Source organism: Diadema antillarum, unplaced genomic scaffold (assembly GCF_040938485.1).
Source record: "Diadema antillarum isolate AM-2024a unplaced genomic scaffold, OU_Dant_1.0 scf00000157, whole genome shotgun sequence".
Taxonomy (NCBI): Eukaryota; Metazoa; Echinodermata; class Echinoidea; order Diadematoida; family Diadematidae; genus Diadema; species Diadema antillarum.
Genome location: NW_027271046.1, coordinates 110,643 through 122,828, shown reverse-complemented (window position 1 = coordinate 122,828; position 12,186 = coordinate 110,643). Strand labels below are relative to the sequence as shown.

At 41.2% G+C, this 12,186-nt stretch overlaps 1 protein-coding gene across 1 annotated transcript in view; it reads right to left on the bottom strand.

Moving 5' to 3' along the window:
• LOC139722120 (uncharacterized) overlaps positions 1-12,186 on the bottom strand; it is a 41,003-nt gene that overhangs the window by 4,658 nt on the left and 24,159 nt on the right. Inside the window, exons 17-22 of the mRNA XM_071633440.1 lie at positions 11,093-11,284; positions 10,179-10,271; positions 9,268-9,430; positions 7,206-7,432; positions 6,774-6,905; positions 5,752-6,008 (exon numbers count right to left, since the gene is read on the bottom strand). Of these exons, the coding sequence (XP_071489541.1) occupies positions 5,752-6,008; positions 6,774-6,905; positions 7,206-7,432; positions 9,268-9,430; positions 10,179-10,271; positions 11,093-11,284 (1,064 nt within the window). The remainder of the gene's footprint in view (positions 1-5,751; positions 6,009-6,773; positions 6,906-7,205; positions 7,433-9,267; positions 9,431-10,178; positions 10,272-11,092; positions 11,285-12,186) is intronic.

The window sequence follows — 12,186 nt, the reverse complement described above, 5'->3', positions numbered from 1 at the left end:
CTCGAACAGCAATGTTAAATGATAATTTGGCAGTTTACAATGGACAATGGAATCTCACAAAGTGAAACAATCTTGACAGACAAGCTGACAGACTTAAAAAGAGGGCAATGTCGTGCAAACTGCCAGAGACACAATCAGACTAAACATTCAACTGTAAAACAAGAAGTCACACTACATGTAGTGAATACATGTAGAACGTGATATTAACTTGGAGAAACAAACTTTCCCTTACAGACTAACACTGTCAGATGATCACAAGACTACACAATAGAAGAGGAACTATATGTAAGACATCATATGGTAATAAAAGTCAGGCACCTCCAGTCTAAGAGAGGATAATTCCATCCACGTCCTCAAAGCAGTCAAGGGGAATGAGACTGTGGTGATGGATAAAGAGGATTACGAGACCAAGATTCAAATTCTGCTGGATACTGACACCTACAAGAAACTACCAAGAGACCCAACACCAGCTCTTGAACGCAGGGTTAAGGACAAACTCCTTTCGTTACAGCGGAAAGAGGCTTTGTCTCAAACCCTGTACCAGAAACTATGCAGCTCATCAGGCATGTGCCCGATACTCTTTGGGCAACCAAAGATCCACAAACTGGACATTCCACTCAGACTTATCGTTTCCCCTAGGGGATCTACCACGTACGACCCAACTCAACACCTGGCTGCTATCTTACAGCCTCTTGTTGGCCAGAATATACATCACATGAAGAACTCCAAACATTTTATCAACAAGACTTTGGTTAAGCTCTTCAATCAAACTTCAATCTATCCTCACCACATACAAGGACAAATGAAACTCCAAGAAACTTCCCGGAGTCTATCGCATTCCTTGTGAATGCGGTAAGGTCTTCATCGGAGAGGCAGGCCGATCATCTGCCACCCGGTTGAAGGAGCACCAGGCCCATGGCCAACGGGACGAACGGGACAAGTCTGCAATCATCCACCATGCTCACCGGTGAACACATGATTCTATGGGATGTAAGCAAACTAATCACTCAAGTCCCCAACTGGTATGAATGACGAGTCAGAGAAGTTTGGAGATTGAGGTGCATGATACTGTTCCCCAGGACAGTGGTCTCCATCTCAGCAATATCTGGCTAAGTCTACTCAACAAACAGGATAACTAACACCTATTAGCCCCCACCCAATGGTGGTTTAATTGCTATTACAATTAGACACCCTCTACAATGTGTGCAGCCAACCATGCCAGCCCCCACATGCAGGGAGCGACTGTGTGCACTCTACCATGACCTCCTTACCTACCGTGACCGGTTCAGCCAATCAGTGACTTTCCCTCCAGGAACCCAAAACCCCTTTGATCTTTCCTGGGGTTATGTAAACCGGATTTTCCTCTTATTTAATATCCAACACTTTACCTCTCTATTCACGACCACTGCACAAAAACTTCCCACCCCGTAATGCAAAAACAAACCGCTCTTCAGATAATCAACACCACATATGCTAACCATCTTCATCTCTACACAGATGGCTCTCACGACCCCACCAGCAACAGGGTTGGCTTTGGGAGTTACATCCCCTGCCATGAAATCAAAATTCATGAAAGAATCTCCCGGATATCCATATCGTCACTGGGGTGACAAGACCTCGTATCTCAAAAATGTCAAAAAAAAATTTATTAGCTTAATGGTCAAATAATGGGTCAAGTGATGTCTTAGCCAAATCCCAACCGTCTTACTCCATAAATGAAGCCACCATGACATGTCAAAGGAAAGGCTATCCCATTCACTATAGTGCTTTGGCCACCATGTTTTTTTGCTCTCCTGAACATTTGACATTTTTGAGATACGAGGTTTTGTCACCCCAGCGACGATATGCCGTGCTGAACTCACTGCAATTTTAGAAGCAATTACCTGGCTCGAAACATCTCCGCCGTTGAAAGCTGCAATATTTTCAGATTCCCTCAGCGCTCTGTCTTTATTAGAAAATTACTCTTCTAATAAACATGATTTAACATGCTAAGTTTTACTGAAATGTTCACAATTATTATCCAATGGATTTTCTCTTTCCCTGGTCTGGATCCCCTCACATTGTGGTCTTAAAGGAAACGATTGTGCGGACTCCATTGCAAAGAAAAGCCTAAACAAAGACTACATAACAATCATGATACCTCCAACTATTTCAGAAATTAGACAAGTCATCCGGACAAAATGCCTGGACGCCTGGAACGAGTCTTGGCGCACATCCACACACGGTCGTCATTTATATTTCATTCACAATGATGTCAAACAACCTTTCCCCATCAATTGTACTTGCCGTCGTGACGAAATCACCATTCATTGACTTAGAATGGGTCGTGCTTGTCTTCCCGCTTATCTACATTTAATCCATAAACACCCTACTGGCCTATGCCTTATTTGCAATACACCAGACACTGCAGGGCATTACTGGCTCTACTGTACACGTTTCATAAATCAATGTACTGCACTAGCACGAAGATTAAATAAATCTGTTCTGAAATTGTGTGATCTTTTCTCACATCAGCAGTCTATGGACTTCCTTATTCAGTATGTTAAGGACACTAAGCAATATTTTCATCTCTGATTTTTTCTTCTCTCTCTATCTTTCACTATTCCTACATTATTCATAAATGTTGCAGAGGTTTTCTCATTGATTGTATTCACTATTTTGTTTATTTTTTAGTTTAATACCTATTCACATGGATAACTCCATCCTGCCTGTCACGTGTACCATCGGGACACACGACACCGTTCTTTGTTCGACCGTTACCTTTCTCTCAGGATCAATGGAAGTGCATCGATCCCTATGAGTGTGATTTATCTTACACTTCCCAAGTTTTTAGCAGACGTCCTCTTTGAGGATTTTTGAATACACGTCTTGGTAACGGGCTGACTCTATGTCAGAGAGAGGAGCTCAGCACCCTCCACCCCCTAGCTGTTTATTTTCTCTGTTCTGTCTTAACTCTTTCCATTACTCTTCTATCACTCCTTTTCCACGATGTCCCTGCCTACTACGCTAATAATAACCTAACACCCTAGGCCGATAAGACAACTATAGGCGCCTGCCCCCCGGAAAGGCCGAGACTTCACCGGCGTTGGCAGGCGGGTCTCCAACCCGCCCGCCGACAGGAATGGCGTAACCTTGCACTTCAGTGCAGGAGTAAGCAGCTGACATCTGTTTTCATTAAAACCTATCCCTTTTTTCCTTTGACTATCTGATTTGCAAATATTAATCATAAGTATAATAAGATTTTTTTTTTTTTTGTAATCAATTAGTAGAAGTGTATGTTTTTAGTGGAATTTAAGTAATTATTTAAATAGATATACTTTTTTTTTGGAGCAAATTGCCCACCTGGCAGAGAGCTCCATAAATTTTAAAAGAACAACACCAATTTTAGCTGGCACCGACTGGGGAGCTGGAGAGCTGATACAGCAAGATTACTTGTAGTTTATAGAGCACTTACTCAATCTATTTTGGATTATAGATGCATTGTGTATGATTAAACCCCTAAACACAGTATATGAAAGATAGATTACAATCAATTTAGTATCAATGTTTGAAGATTATTACAAGAGCTGCTATAGCTACCTCAACTGAGGCACTCCAGATAGAGTGTGGGGAAATGCCCCTGGATCTACGAAGGCAATATCTCACGGATTCCTTTAAATTTCATATTCCAGCACGAAATACAGAGCATCCTTTGAAATCACTTCACTGCTGGCATTGCTGGCAATACAAGACATGTCAATGGAAAGCTGGCAGAGAGCCAGATGCTATGAGATATAACACCTTGGACAAAGGCAATGAAAAGTTTAACAGTTGTATTAGAAGTATTCCCTATTGGCACCTGGTTGTACCACACATTTCCTACCATATTAAGAACAGGATGACCAATAGGAAAGATGTTACAGAATATGCATTGAGGGAAATGACATTAGAGTATATCAATAATGAAAGGAGGATTTTTCCGATTATTTACACAGATGGATCCTCCCAACAAGAGAACAAAATATCTTCTTCTGCCTTTTATGTGCCAGAATTTAAATACGGTAAAACGTTCCGTATCCCTCCTGTTTTTCCGTATCCAGATTGGAACTAATAGCCATCCTAATGGTCCTGGAATAGTTAGAAATAAACCACATGCAAACACCTGTGTTGATATTAACTAATTCCTTATCTGCATTACAGGCAATAGAACATTGAGATTCTTCTCCTCTCGTTTCTAAAATTTTGTGTAAAATTACACATCTGTAGAAAAAAAGGAACCAATTTGTTGTTCGAGTGGGTTCCCTCTCATTGTGGAATCTCAGGCAATGAGAGAGCCGATACTCTTGCCAAATCAGGACTCTCACACAAACAAGTTGATCTGCAAGTTTCCTATAGGCAGCAGAGCTTACGCAGTTACATGCTGGATCTGGTGTATGAGATGGGAAAACTCACAGCACGGAAGGCATCTTTATACTATCCAGCCTATACCATATACACTGTAGGAAATTTAAATCCTTCTGTAAAAGTAGAAAAGATGAATTTGTGTTGCATCGATTACCGTTTGGAGAATTTAGGCTTAATCATTGTTTGTTTCAAGTACGAAAACATGATTATGGACAACATGATATTTGCGGAGAACAAGAAACCATCTCTGATGTTCTGTTGTTTAGCAAAAAAATACTCCCAAGAACGAATTTTTAATGCAAAGGCTTAAAGATTTCACATCAAAAGATGTCACATTACAATATCTGCTTCAAGATGATGAGCTCCGCCAGGAATGTGTCCTATCCTACATGAAATCCACTGGCATATATGCCAGAATGAAGCGCCTTGAAGCACCACCAACAAAAATTTTTACCCGTTCCCTTGAAAATGGCATGGACATGCTTGCCACAATGTCGGCAGTGGGTAGGCCTTTTTCAGGGCCAAATACATACCCAGGAAAAAATATGTGGTGCACCGTTAAGCCTTCTACCACATAACATTCTATCGCTTTCAAAGATTTCATGGAAATAAAAACTTAATTTTGGGAAATAATACACAAACAGATACACACATTCTACGAGCAGGCAGACAATCTGCCAGGGACAAGACTGATAGGCCCTCAGAAATACAGACAGACTGTAAGGAGCTGATTTAAATCTTATCTAAATACTCTTCAGTTCGAGAGCAAGTTAATCTGAATAGGAATTTATTTCAATGTCGGGTGGGTGGCATCCCACAGACGTTCAACAACTATTGTCCCCCAGTACCCAGTGCAAGCTGGAGATCCATAGTTCTAAGTTTGCAGCAGCCCGTGTATGTAGGCAGGCTCACAAGACAGTGAGGCTGCCACACCCCATCTTGCCACCAGACAGAACAGATGCTGCCTCGCCAAGTAGTGATGCCTGAGCTGGGGTGTCCAAGGCCCAACTGTAAGTCCAGGTTTTATTTATAATTTTGTAATGCTAATAATGGTTTGAGTTTGTTCAGACATGAATTGACATTGTATAGTTATATTTTGGTGTTAAGCTGTACCCCTTACATAATGGTATCAGGACAGTTTAGAAGTCAGTTTATATAATAGATGCATGGTTTGATTATGTGATTTCACCTCAATAAAAGTACTTCTGATTTCAACAGTACTCCATCTCCTCCAATATATTTCATTTTGGGTGGTCGAACAGCTTTATCTAGACTAATGAGTTAGCTCACGTGGTAACACACTGTGACACAGACAGATGAACAAGCACAAACATACACACACACATCAGGCATTCCCAAGCAACCCACCTTTCCTTCCAGGCCGCTTCCTTCCCCTCCAAGTCTTGCACCATCTCACTATGTCTCTGCAGCAGCCTCTCATGCTCTCCCTGCAACAGTTCGTGCTCACTGGACAGCGCCCCCAACTTGTCGGTGCTCTCCTTCAACCGGTTGCGCAGACCCTGCACCATCTTCTCCGCTTCCTCCCGCTCGCCCGCCTCCATTCCCATGGCAACGGTGTGTGACTCGCGTGTCTTCTGCTGCTTGAGCACGCTGTGCACTCTCACCTGATGGTTGACAACAGATGAAGCGTGCTTATGTTGCAAGTCATATTTATGTGTCACAGAATACCTGATTTACTCCCTGCTCCATCAATCTACACTTAATGCTATATTCACCGTTTGAATTTCGCATTAAGGCTGTGATATTATGCATCCGGACTATGAAAGATTCCTAACCCAAAATCAGACTAGTATAAACAATGAAGAAACTATATGTATAAACCCTTTCTAATACTTTCTGCCTGTGAATGCAAACAAAACTGCTGAAGGCCCCTTGGCCATTATTATATCAACCAATCCTGTTCTATTATCATTCAAAACCAATGACAGAATTTTACACCAAGGGGGAAATTTTAGCGAGTCCAATGCAGAACTGGTTTCTCCGTAGACCCAATCCCAATTACGAGGGATGACAGTGTAGAATGAAAGAGAGGGCCTCAACTTCATCTACATGAAGCTACTTTGTAACACCAAATGGTCCCGACAATTTGATACACTGCACTCTAATAACAACAATCATAGTTACAACAAAGTAAAAATTTAGGCACCAAAATCATTAGCTATATCTCTATGTACTATACTGGTCAGCTTTAATGAAAGTTTGATATAACGAAAGAAAACTGCTTGTCCTAAGGACTTCGTTATAACTGGAGTCACATGTACTGCCAGAGCCTACATTTAGGATTTATCTGTACAACTTGACACCTTGGTTGCCATGGATAATATTTGTTAAAGGCTGATTGGATCATGAGTGACATCTTTGCTCCTCACCTTGTAGCTCTCAAATTCAGCCTGGGATGCAGCCAGCTCGCTGCGAGACAGCTCCAAGTCATCTTGCAGAATGCTAGCCTTCTGTTCCAGACTCCGCACTGTTCTCATGTTGGCCTCGTTGGATGCACGGATCTAAAAGTCACACACATCCCAAAAGGAGAAACAAGTGGAAGTCTAAGCAGGCAGAAAATGCTGCATAGTTATTGGTATACCGATTTACATTTTCAACCTTCATTTTTTTTTTTGGTTGCATCAAGTAGTTTAAATGGTTCAATACAAGGCTGCTAATACAGCCCCAAATCAATACTTTCAAATGGAAAATGAACCAGAAGAAACAAAAGGATTACATCTTGTTCTTGTCCACTATACCAAGTACTTTCTTCTATATGATGAATGAATATTGAGGAAACTGTTTTTAAAACAGACACCCACCTGATCTTTAAGTCTCTGGCTCTCTGACGCCATCTTGGCCTGTTCTATCTTGTGGTGCTCCATCTGCTGGTTCAGGAATTCCACCTGACCATAGAGGGCAGCCTCCGCACTGCGCTGCTCCGTTTCCGCCTTCTTCGAGTCGGCCAGCTCCTTCTTGGTCTTGACCAGCATCCCCTTCAGCTTGTTGGCTCGCTCTTCTGCCTGGTCACGCTGGTTGCCCACGGCAACTGCAATGCATGGTGGTGGTAGTGGTGATGGTGGTGGTGGTGATGGTGGTGGTTGGTATTAGTGATGATGATGATGATGATGATGAAGATGATGACGACGATGATGATGATGACGACGATGAAAACGATGAAGAAGATGATGATGATGATGATGTAAGACAAAGAATATGAATAATAATAATAATAACGACAACAACAAAAGCAATGACAAAGTCATATTAACCTCAGGTAGCCTAACAAGTGTAAGGACAAAGTTCTACCAACAGCATCTTGTCATTATATTACAATAAATTACCCACATACTGCCAGGCACCAGGATCAAGAGGGACAAGGACTATAAAACATCTGGCCCATGCGGCCCAAGACAAGATTTGATTGCAGCATCTCCAGTTTTCAGGTGAAGAGCCTAATCTTCAATACCACAGCTTTCCCACGCAAGAAGCCTGAACAATCATTCACCCAAGCAAGGCACCACTCATCATGGATGCAGCTGTTATGCAAGAAGCTAGACAACACAAACACAAGGGCCCCCGGATTCACAAAGGTAGTTCAAATTTAAACCATGGATTAAAGCGAGCACAAAGTATGTGTACCTTCCATGTGGGCGTTTCAGCATGCCTTCATTGTTGGATTTCTGTTGGTGAATGTGTTCTGTCATGCACGTATACACAGTTAAAATTTGCATAATCCATTGACTATGTTTACATTAACTCTGTGAATTGGGGAAATGGAGTGTAGCTGACCAAATCTCTAATATACACACCAGCATAATAGAGAGAATTCAATAGGCCAAGAAATATCCTCATTCACCTCATGTGACTTTCCAATTTTCATTGTCATCAAATACATATACAGATAATCATCTTCAATAAATTTATGGCATCTATTCTGTCTGCAGTCGTGGAACAAACAGTTACCAGTTTCCCCTTTTGCTATCAATACCACTAGCTTGATAAAATTGTGAGTTGTGACAATGAAGTCTAATATTATACAACACCTATTTAGAATGTAGCTATCCGAATGGTCGATTGCCCATCACGTGACATTTAGTGAAAAGTTCCATCGCAAGCTCTGGCTGTCAGCCGTGCAATTTTGTTCGAGCAAAAATGGATAGCGCATAGCTGACGTCACCCACTTCCATTGACTCCCGTGTTAAACTCAAGATTGACTCGAAGTTTTTGTTCCATTGCACGGCTCTGATGTCACAATAAACAAACATGTGACGCGCACAGTCAACAATACAAGCGTGCTTACAAGCGCGTACTTTTGTCACTCATTTTTGTAAACAACTTCGTTTCGCATACGTACATACACGGTGACTGCAACTGTGAGGCTACTCATTCGTCTTTAACGGAAAATGGTTGCCATTTCTGTGCCAAATTCAAGAATCTGTGAGTACCATATCTGTTGACATTCGAGGAGTTGTATAAAACAAATAGTGTATGGTCTTTACTCATGCAATGAAACAAGATTTCGCACTCGGTGAAAGATGAGGCGCACTATTCAACTCGGTTTCGCCTCGTTAAATAAAGTGCCTCTATCTTTCACCTCGTGCGAAATCTTGTACCATCGCACTCGTGACCATTCACTATTTGTATACTGTCCATCCCAGAAGGAATACACTCTCTCAACACTTCACACACACACACACACACACACACACACACACACACACACACACACACACACACACACACACACACTGTATGACTACAATGCTGCATGTCTTACCATTTCAAAGTGGTTTACATTTCATTCTGTTTTTTTGGTTTTTTTTTTCCGCTGCATACCATTTATAATGGTTTTGTATATTTTAACAGAGTTCCTCAACTCACCAACTTCATTCTGCATGGCCTCCAGTCTCTTCTCCATGTTGTCCACCTCAGCGGTCAGACTGGTCACTTTTGTGTCCCTCTCTTCAATGCCGGCGTTCAGACTGGACACTGTTCTCTCGTAGTCGGCGATCTCAAGGTCCATGAGGTTACTCTGGCTAGCCTCCTGTACACATGGAAGCAAACATTAGAACAAAATAGAAATCTTCACTGGTTCATTTCTCTACTTCTCCTCACTTCTCCCTCCTTACCTTCTCTGAATTTGAGGGACAGATTCAAGCTATTGGACCAATGATAATTAGTTCTTCAGACTCATCCAGTAAATAAGTGATTTTGAGCTTCACATGCAGTATTTGATTCCCCCAACATATAAAAAAATAAAGAAATAAAAATGAGTAGGTAGTTGAGCAGCAAGTCAAACTCAACTAAACACACAAAAATTCAAGGAAATAAAAAGACAATGAAAGGGAAAGTGTTGAAGATGTACATGTAGTGTTACAAGATAACAAACAAACAAGCATTAACAAGTAAATAAGTTACTAAGCATAGAAAGAAATCACTGGGAAAGTACAAGAATTTTCTCCCGCCTGGTTACAGTGCATGAATTCTAATGAAAGTCTGGGATATGGGCAAGTGAGTGATTCATACTGTAAATGTCAGTATTTTTGCGTGATTAATTTTCACACTGAGTCGCTCAAAAACATATTCCCAGGTTCTTGTATTTGCGCTGCACAATTGCCAACGATATATTGTATGGGTTTTAGAAATTGTGCTAGCCAGTAGTGCGAAATATGAGAAAATTAATGTACCCCGAAAATTTTTGTGTTAAGAGTATGTCAACGTAATAAGTTTCATCTTCAGACCCTGTTGACATGAGAGCCTTAAGCCTACCTTGAGGGCTGCCTAAAGCCTACCTTGAGGGCTGCCTCAAGCTTCCTGGTGGTGCTGCTGTGAGTCTCTGTTTGCTCCCTGAGTGACTGCTCCATGGAGGCAATCTTCTCTTGTGCCTTCAAGGACATGAAAAAGGAAAGATGAAGACTTACAAATGTTATGACTGTTGTCAGCAATCAATCAGCTAATGATAGCTCTTTATGAATCTTTCTCTTTTTCATTTTTTCATACACGTACATCCAAAAATCATAATAAAAACATGAAAGGAACAAAGGATACACATTACAGCCTCCTGTGTGTCTTGCCGAAGAATATAGAAAACACCTGGTTTGAAAGTTCCTCCTCATAACAGCAAGCATGAAGATTAATGCTTATCCATTCACACATGACCTTAGAAGACATTTTATGAATGCTAGACATCTTTCCGAAACTGTGACCAACATAAAAAATGCACCATGCAAGGAAAGACTGCCTCTGACAAGATGGTAAGCTCTGAAATGAGAGCTGATCTAACTCTAGTCACAACATAAGAAAGCCCAAACACACCAATGGTGATATTCAAAATATGTATACCTCCTCACGGGCAAATAAGTGATAACATCTAATGCAGTTCTAATGTAATGCCAAAGGCCTTTTGCAATGAAGACCTGTGGTATTCACATCATTTTCAGCTACGCTGATAGATTAAAACCTCAATCACATCACTAGATTTAATCTCCCATCATCAATCAATCTACTCTTCCAGATTTCCCAGGGACAAAATGCCATAAATTATGCACAGTTTGGAAGATGATGGTATACTGGTAGTGAGATGCATCTACAGCTGTATCAATCAAATGGCAGAAGGGACAAAAGTGAGCCACAGCTGTCAATCAAAGAGATAACAGTGACCTAGAGCTGAGAATCATAAGATAAAAGAGAGGACAGTGATCCACACCTGGGCCAATTGTTCCTTCTTCGTTCCATGCTCCTTCCTCTCTGCCTCCTTCTCCTCCTCCGCCACGGCCAGACGGCTCCTGATCTCAGCCAGGGTGCGCTCCACGCCCCTCAGCTCCTTTTCCTGGGAGTCGAGTCGCTGGATCAACTCTTCCTTTAGCTGCTTGGTCTGGGTGCATTCCATAGACAAGTTCTGGGTGGGGGTTTAAGGAATCATGGAATGAAAGGTTCTTCAACATATTGTTTGTTGCTACTGATTGACAAATTGCCCTACATCGAGATAAATAAGCACTGATTATTCAATGTTTCAGGAGTGGCCGTGATGAAAAAATAATGGGCAAACAGGTACATACTCAGGTTGGTTCATGTATGCCCATTATTTTTTTTTTCATCATGGCTACTACAAGAACGCTGAATAATCGTTGCTTCTTTACTTTGATGGAGGGAAATTTGTCAATCAGTTTCAACGAAAATGACACAACATAAGAATTCATTCATTTGAACACTCGCTTGTGCCTGTAAACTTATTAAAAACAACTCTCCGTTTGTGATAGCACATCCCAACAGGCTCAAGGCAGAGCAAGGTAGCATAAGACACAGTTCATTTCCATTTGCATGTGTTTTATGACATTCATATCACCGATAAACTCTTTGAATCTAAGAAATATATCCCAACAGGTATGAGGTAAGGTGAGGAATCAAAGTATAGAGGTCATCGACAATTGCTAGCAACCTCTTCATCATTGCACAATTGTGGTAAATACATCTGGGCACTTTCTCTCTCTCACAGAAAGGCTTCATACTCTTCAACAAACATACAATTCTGAAACAAACATATATACTGAAACTAAGAAATATATCCCAACAGGTATGAGGTAAGGTGAGGAATCAAAGTATAGAGGTCATCGACAATTGCTAGCAACCTCTTCATCATTGCACAATTGTGGTAAATACATCTGGGCACTTTCTCTCTCTCACAGAAAGGCTTCATACTCTTCAACAAACATACAATTCTGAAACAAACATATATACTGGCAAACAATAAACCCTTAATTTTGTTTAAATTCACATTAGCAATGCCATTTTTGTAGTACA